The sequence below is a fragment of the Schistocerca piceifrons genome, chromosome 1, assembly GCF_021461385.2.
Source record: "Schistocerca piceifrons isolate TAMUIC-IGC-003096 chromosome 1, iqSchPice1.1, whole genome shotgun sequence".
Lineage (NCBI taxonomy): Eukaryota > Metazoa > Arthropoda > Insecta > Orthoptera > Acrididae > Schistocerca > Schistocerca piceifrons.
In genome coordinates, this window is record NC_060138.1 from 189325436 (window position 1) to 189340616 (window position 15181).

General features: G+C 38.7%; 1 protein-coding gene and 1 pseudogene across 1 annotated transcript in view; both read left to right on the plus strand.

Annotated features, from left to right (window-relative positions):
- Nucleotides 1–3109: 3109 nt before the first annotated feature.
- On the plus strand, nt 3110–3227 carry LOC124728864 (annotated as a pseudogene).
- Nucleotides 3228–6584: 3357 nt separating this feature from the next.
- LOC124785478 (probable Rho GTPase-activating protein CG5521) overlaps nt 6585–15181 on the plus strand; it is a 261077-nt gene continuing 252480 nt past the window's right edge. Inside the window, exon 1 of the mRNA XM_047254185.1 lies at nt 6585–6740. Coding sequence (XP_047110141.1) covers nt 6635–6740 — 106 coding nt within the window. The 5' untranslated portion in view covers nt 6585–6634. The remainder of the gene's footprint in view (nt 6741–15181) is intronic.

Sequence of the window (15181 nt, forward strand, 5' to 3'; positions counted from 1 at the left end):
TTTGGGTGGTGCTGTGGTTATATAATGTACACTTCAGTATTAACATGAAAATGAAAAACCTGACTGTGAACAATATACAGCCAAGATCTGATTGCGGCTAAACATATGAACAGGAGGTGTTACAGATGTAATAAAACCTGCACTTTTTGTGGAATTATACTGTGATGAGCGATTAAAAAATAAAGAAGCAACTAAACTTTTTACTTCCGCTAAATGAGGATTAAGTCCATTTGGAGTAAGTGGACTGAAATTCCAGTCCAGTCACTTAGTTATTGCTATAAGTGATTACTCTGAATAACTTCAAGTTCCTATTCTTGTGCAACTAAGCCAGCGCTTCTGTCACATTAAATCTTCTTGGACTCACAGTTGTTAAGTTGACATAGCTGACACACTGAGAACTTTTACAAAATCGTATAGGTACTGGACTATGCATTCACACATCTTACGAGTACTTTCTACTGTTTCTTTTTTAATTTTGTTATAATACATAACATAACAATAACATTATTGTAGAAATGTGTTGCAATTGAGAAGGAAATAAAAGTAACTGAACAGTGAAAACTGGTGGCAGTAGTAGCAGTTTATTCATCTAGAGACAATGTACACTGCATGGGTGATTGAGTCATAAAATACACACACACACACACACACACACACAAACATTATGTGATATATGTACAATATTCTATGCCATACAAAGGTGGTAATGTGGGCAGTCCCTACATACTGTCACATTCAAAATTATACATACAACTTTGATTAGCTAATGAAAACTGCCTCCTTTATCATATTATCCGACAGCTCTGGAACCTTTTGAATATCAGACAGACAGATTACCTGTCACTGACAATATTTAGCATCTTGTGTAAAGCGCAATCAAGACACAGACAACTGCAGTAAACGAAGAAGCAACAGAATGGTGTTTCTTAGGATTAAAAATTAGGGTTTAATGGTTGGGGCAATTGTACATGATATTATATTAGCGTATTACCAACAAAAAGGGAAGTAGACGCCCAAAAAATGCCTGAAAAGATGCTCTGGACCACAGATTAAACAGGAATTGTCATTTCCCACGAAAAGGAGGGATTCTTTAAATAGAAATAATATGAGGCAAAACTGGTAAATAGTTTTCCCTTAAAGACGAGTAGACCTATATATTATCCGCATTTATCGTAAATTCACTCGGTTTTTGAGTTTACTAACAACTATAATTAACATGAAAACGTTTTGGGAAACTAGTAATTTCTACCATAGGTTTTTATGTTGCTCTGGCCAGTGTGGCCGAGCTGTTCTAGGCGCTTCAGTCTGGAACCGCGCGACTGCTATGGTTGCAGGTTCGAATCCTACCTCGGGCATGGATGTGTGTGATGTCCTTAGGTTAGTTCGGTTTAAGTATTTCTAAGTTCTAGGGGACTGATGACCTCACATGTTAAGTCCCATAGTGCTCAGTGCTATTTTATGATGCCTTAATAGATATCTTGTCGTGGATCTGCTTCAATTCTTATAGGGAATTACCTACTTTTTAGTTCAACAGATTAAAAGGTAATAAGTAGATTTAATTTAAAATTCTTTGTTCACTGCCTTGTAGTACATTGCACCAGTAAAAATGCACCCCCACTGTGAATGCTGTTCCCAAACATGGGAAGAGTTGGTTGACATTCATAAGCAGCTGGATGGTGTGTTGGAAGAGGCTCCCGAGAGTCATGTACCTGAGATACCTGTGCCAGAGGTACCTCAAGTACTATCCTCTCATGTGGATACTGTCTCCTCTGCAGAAGGTACAGGGTATGTCATTACCCATCCACTTGACTACAAGTGGCTTGTCAATGGTAGATGTAGACATCCTGCAAAAGGTGGATGTGGACCAGAGAGGACTGAGGGTGTCGTACCGATCCCCCTAACCAGCAAGTTTGAGATACTGTCTTTCACAAAACTGAGCCGGCGTGACTCACTTCACCTGTTTCGCGGAAACCTGTATTATCCAGTGTCAGAGGAGGCAAACTCGAAAAGGTAGTGGTCTATTAATCATCAGCAATTGAAATTTATGGCGAATGACGGTACCCCTATGGAAATGGTAGTAAGGGACACGAAAGGACACCAGATGCACCCAGTCTGTATGCTTGGGGGCCTTATTCAACGTGTTGAAGAGGATATTCCAGCAGCCATTGGGGGAACAGGATGTAACCAACTGCAAATTGTGGCACACGTTGGAAAAAATGATGCCTGTTATCTGTGCTCCAAAGGCATTCTTGGGTCATTCCAGCAACAGGCAGAGAAGATTGAGAAGATCAGCCTTGTGCATGGAGTTTCAACGAAGCTCACAATTTGCAGCTTTGTCCCCAGAGCTGATTGTGGCCCTTTAGTTCTGATTAGAGTGGAAGGACTGGACCAAAGACTCCGAAAGTTCTCTGACAAGCTAGGCTGTGACTTCCTGTACTTATGTCATAGGGCTTAGAACTGTAGGATCCCCCTAAATAGGTAAGGTGTGCACTACACATCAGAGGCTGCTACTCAGGTAAGCTGACTATGGGTGCATATAAGGTGTTTTTTTACATTAGGCGACTCTCCATCCAATTCAGATTACCATAGCTACAGGAAACCCTGAAGTATAAGTGTAAACTCAAAAGAAATACCTCCTACAGGTTAGAGTATTAAAATTCTAATGGTAAACTGCTGAAGCATTCGTAACAGAGTGCCAGAGTATGAAGCGCTCTTGAAAGCAGTGAAGCTCACATAATACTAGGTACAGAAAACTGGCTGAAATCTGAGATTGGTAGAAGATAGATCTGTGGGGAAAATTTAAGTGTATATCGAAAGGACAGGTAAACGGGAAATTGAGGTGGTGTATTTGTTGCAGTAGACAAGAAACTCAAATCCACCAAGACAGAAATTGAAGCTGCATGTGAGACTGTTTAGGCAAGACTCAGTGTCAGAGATGGGTGTAAAAAGATAATTGGATCCTTCTGTCGCCCACCAGACTCATCTCCTGATGTAACTGAAAACTTCAGAGAAAATCTCAGTTCCCATGTATGTTAAGTTCCCCAGTCATAGTATAATCATTAGTGGAGACTTTAATTGGGAAAATTACAGTTTTGTTAGTTATGGGGGTGGCTATGGCCTTGCCACAGTGGATACACCGGTTCCCGTGAGATCACTGAAGTTAAGCGCTGTCGGGCGTGGTCGGTACTTGGATGGGTGACCATCCAGGCTGCCATGCGCTGTTGCCATTTTTCGGGGTGCACTCAGCCTCACGGTGCCAATTGAGGAGCTACTCGACCGATTAGTAGCGGCTTTGGTAAAGAATACCATCATAACAACCGGGAGAGCGTTGTGCTGACCCCAGACACCTCCTATCCGCATCCTCCACTGAGGATGACAAGGCGGTCGGATGGTCCCGGTAGGCCACTCGTGGCCTGAAGACGGAGTGCTTAGTTATGGGGGGTGATAAGACATCTTATGAAACTTTGCTAAATGCCTTCTCTGAAAACTAACTTCAACAGATAGTTAGGAACCTCACTCATGATGAAAATTTGTTGGAGCTAATGTCAACAAACAGAACTGACCTCTCTGAGGACATCCGCATCGAAACTGGGATCAGCGACCACGATGCAGTTGTGGCAACAAAGATTATCGAAGTGCAAAGGACAACTAAAATAAGCAGAAAGATTTTGTATGTTTAGTAAACTGTATAAAAAATCAATGAGGAACTTGAAACGTTCAGCACAGGTCAGGAGCATGTCAAGGAACTCTGGATCAAGTTTAAGACAATAATTGATCACACATTGGATAGATATGCACCCAGTAGAACAGTTCATAATGGGTGGGAACCTCCATGATACTCAGTCACTGTAAAGAAACTTCTAAAGAAACAGAGATTACTGCATAATAGATGTAAAACACAGTGTAGGGCTCTAAATAGAGAGGTGCTGAATGAAACGCTTTTGGTTGTCAAGAGAGCAATGTGTGATGCCTTCAGTGACTACTGTAGCAGAATATTGTCAAATGACATTTCACAAAATCCAAAGAGATTCTGATCATATGTGAAGGCTGTTAGTGATACCAAATTTGGTGTCCATCCCCTAGGGAATGAGAAGGAACTGAAATTGAGGGTAGCAAAACAAAAGCTAAAATTCTGAACTCCGTTTTTAAATGTTCCTTTACAAAAGAAAACCCAGCAGAATTTTCCTAATTTAATCCTCGTCCCACTGAAAAAAGAAATGAAATAAATATTAGTGTTGAGAAACAGCTGAAACCGTTAAAACTGAGCAAGGCTCTAGGCCCTGATGGAGTCCCTATCAGATTCTACACCGAATTTGCAGCTGAGTTAGCTCCTCTCCTCACTATAATCTATCACAGATCCATTAAATAAAAAGCCACACCGAGTTCTTGAAAAAAGGCACAGATCACATCAATCTAAAAGAAGGGTAGTAGAAGTAAGCCACAAAACTACCATCCAATATCCTTGACATCAATTTGTTGTAGAATCTTAGAACATATTCGGAGCTCAAACTTAATGAGATATCTTAAACAGAATGACCTCCTCAGTGCCAACCAGCGTGGTTTCCGAAAACATCGATCTTGTGAAACCCATCTCGCTCTTCTCTCACATGACATAGTGAAAGCTTTGGATCAAAGCAGCCAGTTAGATGCAGTGTTTCTTGATTTCCAAAAAGCAGTTGATTCAGTACCACAGCTACACTTATTGTCAAAAGTACAATCATATGCGGTATCCAGTGAAATTTGTGAATTGATTGAGGTCTTTTTGGTAGGGAGGACGCAGCATGTTATGTTGGATGAAGAGTCATTGTCAGATCTAGAAGTAACTTCTTGTGTGCTCAGGGAAGTGTGCTGGGATGCTTGCTGTTCATGTGTATTAATGACCTTGCAGACAATATTAATAGTAACCTCAGACTTTTTGCAGATGATTCAGTTATCTGTAGTGATGTGCTATCTGAAAGAAGCTACATAAATATTCAGTCAGATGTTAATAAGATTTAAAAGTGATGCAGAGAGTGGCAACTTGCTCTAAATATGGTACAAAACTTTGTAGGGTTATGAAATGGAATGATTACATAGTTTCAGGCATGGGTAAAAGCACTTGGTAGATTTCAGTTTATTGGTAAAATACTGCGGAAAGGCAGTCAGTCTACAAAAGAGATTGCTTGCAAATCACTTGTGCGAGCCATCCTAGAACATTGCTCAAGTGTGTGGGACCCGTACGTGATAGGACTAACAGGGGATATTGAATCTACACAGAGAAGAGCAGCATGAATAGTCACAGGTTCGTTTAATGATGGGAGAGGGTCCTAAAGATACTGAAGGAACTGAAATGGCAGACTCGTGAAAACAGGCGTAAACTATCCAGAGAGATCTATTGACAAAGTTCCAAGAACAGGCCTTAAAAGATTACTATAGGAATAAGCTACAACCCCCTGCATATCACTCACAAGGGATCGTGAGGATAAGATTAGAATAATTACTGTATGCACAGAGTCATTCAAACAATCACTATTCCCGCGGTCCACACGTAAATGGGCCAGGAAGAAATCCTAATAACTGGTACAATAGGACATATCCTCTGCGATGCACCTCACGGTAGCTTGCAGAGTATAAGTATAGAGGAAGATAACATTGTTTCTTATAGATGTTCAGGGCAAGAGACATAGAATTTCTATCCCTCTGATCAGTATTGATCAACAAAGATGAAGTTGAAGAGATGTTAAAGAAGAATAGAAAAAATTGTTAGTGTTCGTCGGATCGCAGAACAGAATAATTGGTGGAAGTGCAGGAAGAAGGGAAGAATGCTTGACTTGAAGACAGAGAAAGCATTGGAAGTCAATAGGTGCAACTGTCGTCTGACTAAAATAATATTCAGTTTATGGTACATTGTAATACAATATCGGAAAACTGAGATGAGGAGTCAGGATAGGGGCGATGAAAAACTGTTTCGTTCCATAGGAGTCTTGAAAAATTCCAGTCGACTTCCATGTATGTAAGAATAATGAAGTGAAAACGGATCGAATAGCGGTTGTGAGACAGAAGGAGAAATCACAACAAAATTATTCTGAAAGGGAGAAAAATGATTTAAAACGAACGAAGCGTTGCCCTGAGCCACCGTAGATTAATGTCACAAGGGAAAGGGGAAACTGAGTCGTTTTCGGCAACGTTAATGATTCATGTAGGAACCATTCCATGTCAGTGAAGAATGGAAAGATACTTCAAAATTTTAATTTTTCGGATGTTAAATATGTTACCACTAGCAACAAGGCAGAGAGAAATAATTCACTAAAACCATGAACAAGAAAATGGTTGATACTTACTTACGTATTTTCTCTTTTATAACTGGAAGGAGGGGAACAGTTTATCATAAAAAGTATTAATTATAGTGGTCTATGCACCATCAGAAGCTTTACCATTGGAGCGCCTTCTATACGCGGCCGAGCTCAGTGCTGTCAAAGGGACGCACATATACGTAGCTTTTTATAGATGACAGTGCAGAGGAAACAAACTAGGAGGTGGTAGGAAGGTGGGAGAGGTTTATCATGTGCGTGTGTAACTCGATGCTGTGTTCATTTATTGTTGATTTTGGATAATGTATGTTCGGAGCAATTACTGCAGACTTTCGTGAAGAAACATGTTCAGCAAAAAAATTCACGCAGACGTCAAGAAGTCGACTCAGAAAGTCCAGGATTTGAAGAAAGATTCTGCTACACGTTTGAAGCATCTCAGAATTGTACTGGGTAAGTACAGGAGGGACAGAGGTTTCGTCTGGCTAGACCAGTACAGTGATTTGCCTGGAGCACCTTCACAGTTACACAGGAACAACTATTTGTTAAGATCGTTGTTTCAGCTCTTCAGGGACGCTGTATCATACATAGTGCAATAAATTCTCAGATTATTAACATCTTGTAAATTCATTAATGTCACACCATCCTACTTGAGAATGACAGCACAGACGTTTCGACAGGAAAACAGTTAACAATGATCCGAGCTGATGCAGCATTTATTGTTATTGGTGAAACTTGTTTTCGTCGGTCTATTTACTGCTGGAATGTTGCATGTCACTAACATATAAACGTCATCAGGCGTAGCCCTGTGATTGTTTTTGATATGTCATTTAATGGAGATTTCTTGTTTTGTTCCATAAACTTCATCAGGCGTAGCACTGTGATTGTTTTTTGACATTTAATGCAACTTATCTGTTTTGTATTATCCTCATCCGTTATCATCAACCTTGAATCCTTCAGTCGTGATAAAACCTGATTTATTGCCGCCGCCGCCCCCCCCCTCTCCCCCTCCCCCTCTTTTCCGTCCCGATTGAGCAAATTTCGAATGGGGAGAAGGACATTCAGTGTTTCTCATCTCACTTGACTGTTCCCTAACAAATTTTAAGTAGTTTTATTTATTTGACTAGTTTATTGGAAAGATACACCCTCTCACCATTTTTCATTTATTTATATGTTTGTCACTTCATACATTATCAAGGTAGAAGTAATGGAGAAGTGTAAGCCAGTTTTGAGGTGTCGAGAGACTTGTTTCTTGAATACAAAACTGAGAAACTGTGATGCGAAAAGATTTGCATTTCTGTTTGGATTTCTTATTGTTCACATAAAGCAGTGCAAATAGGGAATTCTGTAGAAGTGAGTGCAAAATCATACCCTTTTATAGATGACATTTACATTAAGCTTAATTAGTGACAGCATTTCTGCATTCAGTCAGTGAGATATAGTTCTCTAGCTTTCATATCTGTGAAAGTGTGGTAATGGTTTTTTCTTGTTGCTGTGTCCATAAAATGGATGTAAGTGTGTAATTATATCATGTTTTTGGTTGTAGTTGATATCGTCTCTGACATACCACCATAATTGTAACTATTCTAACATACTGGTTAAAACTATTAAGGAAATTAACACTAGCATGGAAGGTTGCCCATGTTTTTGTTCACAGTTTAGAAACATTGAAGGATATAAACACTATTAAAACTTATCCATGCTAGCCTTGTTTGTTTCATAGAATTTGTTTCTGATGTTTTTAGTAAACATGCCTATTTTGGAGATCAGTGACATTATTGTTGATGAGTATTGCATGTAAAAGATTTCATAAGCCATTTATTATGTTTTTGGGCTATTTATTTTATCTATTTATTTGTATATTCATTCACACGGGGATCATCTGAGAATTAAATAAGATGTATTGTCATAATACGATGAAAAATAAATATGTATACACACATAAATATAAATGATGTGTTTACAAGATTGGACAGGTGCTTAACCTTGGCGTTGTTGAAGGGCTTACCATGGTGTTTGCTTGACATGATTTAGGAAAACTACAGAAAATGTAGATCAGTGTGGTTGAACAGAGCCAAACTCCATCCTCGTGAATATGAGGTTGCCAGTGCATTAACAACTTCACTGCCTCATTTGGTTGGTCCGTAACGTACAGTGGTCTTTTATTCATACACAAGTTACATATGATATTTTATAATGTAAAAAGAGTTTTGCTTTATTTCTACCAAGCGAGACGGCACAGTGATTAGCACACTGGACTCGCATTCGGGAGTTCCTTTTATGTCCTTCCATAATCCGAGGGGACCGATGGCTTCGTTGTTTGGTCCCTCCCACCAAATCAGCCAATGAACCACCATTATTTCTTCACAGTTCTCTACACTGTTGCTGCACTCGCAGTGAACATCTACTAGTGACTACGGAACACAAACGTGCTGCCATGCCGCATGCATTCACTTCAGTGTGTTTGGAAAAAGACCAGTTAGATATATAACAACACTGAATAGCAGTGAAGTCAAGAATGGTTTTACAGTTCAATTTGATGCATGGGTGCACGAATTTGGAATGACTTTGATATAAGCAAAAACATTGACAGCAATTTTATGTCATTGGCTGAGAAAAATGAAGTAAACCTGCTTACTTATGAAATACAGGCCTGCTTAGTGGATATTGCACATTGCACAAACATACCTTCATTTCCCCTTGCAAATTCAAACTACTACATTAAATATTTAATGTAAGTTTGGAGAATATAAAGAGAACCTCTTAAAGTTCAATATTGATGTATTTTTTATGCTCCTGTAGAATCTGTTCTAGAATTTTTTTGCCACAGTACTTACTGGAATGTAGCAGGTTTCCCGTTTCATTAAATAGACTGTTAATTGTAGTGAATGCACACAGGTAGAATGTTAGCGCTTCTTTTTATGTGAAGTAAGGAGTGTCATAAAATAAATACGATGGCTCATAAAATGCAAATGGGATTATTTGCAGTTCGTGAGGCTTCCTTAATGTTTTCTCGTTGAGAAAATGATTTGGTATTTAGAATGTAAGACACATGTGCAGAGATATCATACTATATTGAACTTATTGGTGTAACATACATTCATATCAGATTATGGTTATCATTGTTACAATCAAAATCTGTTGTTGCCTATTTTCCTGAATGTGTGTAGCTTTTGCTTTGGGGGTCGGAAGGGGAGGTGCGGGAGGGGGGGGGGGGGGCATGAGTGCAACAGTAAAACGGAATACAGTATCATTGCTGTCATATTTTAACTGTTTAGCAGTAGCTGTAGCTGTGTAAGGAAGTTGAGAATGTATATGAGGCAAAATGAGAGGAATAATTTCTTAATGGAGATATAGTCTTAATTGTACTGCAGTTGATGGAATACTCATTAGTGAAGAGTACTGTTATCGGTAACAACCTTTCTTGCTTTTTACAATATGCTGCTTCTGCTTTACATTAACTGGCGTGATTGATTTGTTTATGCTGTCTTCAATTCATAGAAGACTTGGTAGCTGCTGCAGTACAGTTTTTTGGTCTCCTTGATGATTCAGTTGTGTGATATACTTTTCCAAATACAGGTCATTTCTGGAATGTTTCCTATATGTTCCCATTTTGTACTTTTGTCCTTCTTGATTGATGTTTTTGTTTCATTGGTGCTTGTCTGATAACTGGTGAGTACGAATAGCATGTTGATGCTTTCCCAGGTTGTAACTATTACTTTTAGGCTAGTTCATCACATTGTTCTTTTGAGTTTTCTCATCTGTAGATTCAGGTAGTTGTCACAGGATATCTATATGCTCAGTCCTGACCTGCTTCCTTTCTTTCATTTGTAGTTCACATTTCTTATGCTCCCTTGCTCTGACACTGTTGTGATGGTTAGTAACCCTAATGCCGATTTTATTGAATTGTCATATTATGTAGTACTGACACTTTTGCCTCATTACATTCGTCAGGGAATTATCATAGTTATTTTCCCGATACGACTAATTATTATTTAAAATTTTTTTATAGTTAAAACTGGTAGCCTAAATAAAAAGCTATAAAATGACAGCAAAAGGAATATTATTTTTACTATAAAAAATTCTTTCTGTTCCCGTGCCAGCAGTAGTACTTCTGCCATATGTATAACATATTTGTCACTAAAGAGCTTCCAACTTTGTCGAGGTGGACAGACAAGTGTACTGATTGTTGATGTGTATGCTATTGGTTTTCAGTGCTACATTTTAACTTCATATGTTTTAGTTATGATTAAAAAACACTTATTGTTGGACATTTTAAATGTGTTTAATGAAGTATAATGTATTGGGAAACTTTAATATAGACAGGCGGTTACATATTGTAGAACTTGAGAAAAGTCAGCAGAAACTTCTGTAACAAAAATATAAATTTCAGGTTTTTGCCTCACATAGAAGTAATCTAAAGAAGGCGTCTCTCAAGATTCAAACCTCTTTTTTTTTTTTTTTAAATTTACTGTTGAGTTTACCTACAAGTATTTGTTAAATAAGAGAACTTCTTTACTATTTCATATCATGATTATTATCAATTTATATATAAAAACAAAGATGAGGTGACTTACCGAACAAAAGCGCTGGCAGGTCGATAGACACACAAACAAACACAAACATACACACAAAATTCAAGCTTTCGCAACAAACTGTTGCCTCATCAGGAAAGAGGGAAGGAGAGGGGAAGACGAAAGGAAGTGGGTTTTAAAGGAGAGGGTAAGGAGTCATTCCAATCCCGGGAGCGGAAAGACTTACCTTAGGGGGAAAAAAGGACAGGTATACACTCGCACACACACACATATCCATCCACACGTACAGACACAAGCAGACATATTTATGTTATAACATGACATTCTGTTTACTGTTTTCGAATATCACATTTTGTTACTCGTAAATCATTCAACAATCATCTGACAACGTTAATGTGAAGGTGTGATTCACACAAAAATACACTACTGTAAGACAGTTAACTGAATGATCCGTGTGTGAACTTGGTTTAGGTAGCTAAAACAGCCACTAAGACTAACAATATGTTATACATATGTTATACATATGGCATATTGGTCTTTAAATATGTCTGCTTGTGTCTGTACGTGTGGATGGATATGTGCGTGTGTGCGAGTGTATACCTGTCCTTTTTTCCCCCTAAGGTAAGTCTTTCCGCTCCCGGGATTGGAATGACTCCTTACCCTCTCCTTTAAAACCCACTTCCTTTCGTCTTCCCCTCTCCTTCCCTCTTTCCTGATGAGGCAACAGTTTGTTGCGAAAGCTTGAATTTTGTGTGTATGTTTGTGTTTGTTTGTGTGTCTATCGACCTGCCAGCGCTTTTGTTCGGTAAGTCACCTCATCTTTGTTTTTATATATAATTTTTCCCACGTGGAATGTTTCCTTCCATTATATTATTATCAATTTATTTATTGGGGCTGACCAGAATCACATTAAGCCTAGTTGACATAAGCAGTGAGGTCTCCTTCCTCTGTGCCCATAATTCCTCATTACTGTTGACCGGACTTGTTTGCGGTCCTCTGTCAATGGAGCAGTGCACCTAGCTTTCAGCTGTTCATTTTGTTTTATTGTGGTTGTCACTGTAGTTTTTGGAAGAGGTATCTGTCAAAAGGAACTTTGTTTTATATTTCTAATGTTGGAGGTCTTATTTAGTTACTGTAAATCAGGCCAGTATTATTGTTAGTCTTAGTGGCTGTTTTAGCTACCTAAACCAAGTTCACACACGGATCATTCAGTTAACTGTCTTACAGTAGTGTATTTTTGTGTGAATCACACCTTCACATTAACGTTGTCAGATGATTGTTGAATGATTTGCGAGTAACAAAATGTGATATTCGAAAACAGTAAACAGAATGTCATTTAAATTTCCATTATAATAAACAAATGTATGCAATGACGCCATCTCTTGCAAATGAGCATTTCGTTCCACATTTTTTGTTGGTCTACCAAGCAGGAACCAGTGCGTTCTGTCTTGGAATAGCTAGTTAGTCAGAAGAGTGGGAAAAAGCCTCACTGATTGATCATTACAGTGCTGCTGTAGATCACAGGCGTGTTTTGACTTGATATGGGAAACAAATCTCCTAACACCGTCTACAGTAGTTTGCATATGTCTCCAAAGTAGACACTTTTTGAACAATTGACCGAAAGTTACACATCTGATTTACATTAGAAAGATCAGCTTAAATTGTGGAAAAGTTAAGGAGTTGTGGATGTTAGGGTTGAGGGAGAGTAACTGTTACCAGGCGTACACTGCAGTTCTAAACTGTCTTTGATCTTGTGTAGGATTTTCTGTTTTGTGAATGGTCTTTTGGCGTTAGATCCATGTTTTTGACAAGCAAGCTTACAACTGGTATCCAGCATTTACAGTTAAATTTTCCACAGTTTTTATGCTGGAATGATTCTCGTAGAGAGACTGTCGTCACTTTTCTGGCCAGTGCTCATCTAAATGAGGTAAAGCCAATCTCCATTGACTTTGATGTTGATGTGATCATTTTATTATTTATTCATTTATGTACCCAAGGATCATCTCACATTGATTTAGGATTTATCATAGTAATATAGGTTGCTTATAAAGTACCCCCAGTTCCTGAGAGGACCCCTATGAAAAACAAATGATCATAGGACAATGAAACTTTATGAAAGCATTTGTGAGGACATGCAGAAGAGAAATAATGAATAAAGCATTGAAAGAAACACATTTTAATTTGCAAACGTTGCTCAATGTCATAACAGCTTGGAACCGCACTAAAGATAACATTTCACATTTGTTCCGAGCAACTTTTTGAACAAGGGACCATGGAATGTTCAGCTGTTGTGATAGCTTGGGCACTCCTCAAGGATCGCACATTGTGTCCAGCATACACAGCCATGGCAATAGTAACTTCGTCAACAATTTGTGGCACAATTGACCTTTGGCTTCTCCAGAGAAATATCGAAATTGCCAGTTAACTTGAGCTTTAGAATCCTTCAGTCCTGGAGCAGTTAGAGGATCTCTCTGTATTCCTTTAATGTGTCGATACGCAGAAAGAGCATAATACTATTGCCGTTGATTTGATAAAACAGTTTTACGAATACAGCTCTGCTCACAGACTGAAAATGTAATGCACACTGATGCTTGTGTTTAAACTCTGTGTTACCATACCATTACAGGCACCTAACTGCAAGTCATGATACTAACACTACTAGCAATGCAAATCCTGCATCACTCAGTCTGAACATGATTCCTATAAAGTTGGGTAACCATACGGGAAATAGTTTTCTGTCTACACTTGCACGAGTAGCGAAAGTTTATTTATATCCACCCAGTACAACGAAAGTAATTAGCTCAAAATACACACACACACACACACACACACACACAGAATATATAAGCATGCTTTTATGAGGATAGGATATGTGGTCAGCCTGGCCTTGATGAAGAAACCATCCCAGCATTTGCACCCCAGATAACTTTATAATAAGAATATACTTATGCTTTTCATTGTTGCACACACAAAGGGCACCTGCTGTTGACTCTTGGACCGTGAACTTGCAGCCATAGCCCTTGCATTAACTCCAGTCTGTTTTCCCTAACCATGCTTATTTTTCATGACAGGGATTTAGATTGCTTCATCACAGTCACGGAGGTACTGCCATTGTCTTTTTTAAATTCTATCTAGCTTAATAAGGCAGACAAGGCATTTTGCAGATGTTCGAAAAGTAGCTGTTTAATATTCTTTCACAAACTGGTAAAACACTACCTATCTGAATAGGTATTGTACTTGAGTCCTATGGTGCATAGGAAGGACTTTGAGCAAATGATTACCACACACATATATGGATCTATAAAAACAGGAAACTTCTTAGCCACTTCCAGTGTCCGTCCCAGAGAGAACATTGGCTGTGCATTACTTTGCTTTACTACCAGGTTTCTTCTGTGGGCTTTCAGGTTGTAGGTTTCCTGTCTAACCTAGTGATGACCTGCAGTTATGTTTGGAGCCATAACACTGCCAGGTAGTTACAGGTGTGGGGCTTCCAGTGACATTTTATGGTCAATAAATATGGTTTCCTCCCTAAAGTTGTTTTATACTTCCTCACAAAGTGCAAATGTCACATGTTTGAGTCTTGTCAAGTACAAGTTTTAAGATCTAGGAAGTTTCCATATCAACTGTGTAAGGTCCATAGTAAGGGAACCTGTTCAGTGTTTCCTCTTTGTAGAGAAATTTTCCCTCGTGAAACCTGAGTTTCTCCTAGCATACAAAATGTTCAAAAAGCTTACAGGAATGCAGTCGAGTGACATCTTCGACAACTGCTGATATCTCAACGGGTGAACATTCCATTATTTTCAGGATATGGATGCAGTGAAAGAGCGCTGTACAAAACAATTTAAATCCTCAATAGGTAGGGCTACACCAACAGAAGACCATTTCTGCAGAAGCTGTATCATGGTTCTTGGTCAGCACAGCCCCACCACCTACTGCAGTGTACAGTGCTCTCTTTTAATGCAACCTTGAAGCTGATAGGGTGTTAACATGTTGAAATGTTGGAGGTTGTTAAAGACATCACTCAGTGGCATTCCTGTAAGTTTGAAGTTTCTCTCTGTACTTCTCTTCTGACCATGTCATTTGCATCTGACAATTGGGTTAGGGGAAGAGTTAGAGGAATATGCAAAAAATATTGGCTTTGAAAAATTGACAGAGAAATCTGTGTGTCTCTTGCTTTCTTGACTTGAAATTAAGGAGCAGCGTTTGAGTGTTAAAATAAGGTTACATTCCTAGTGTTTGTTTTCTGATAATAAACGTAATGGTTGCTGTGCTGAAGGAATTTGAAATTTTGCTTTCTGAATGCATTTATTTAAAAATGTTTGTAGCAATTACGGTGAAGGGACACGTGTGATAAATTCT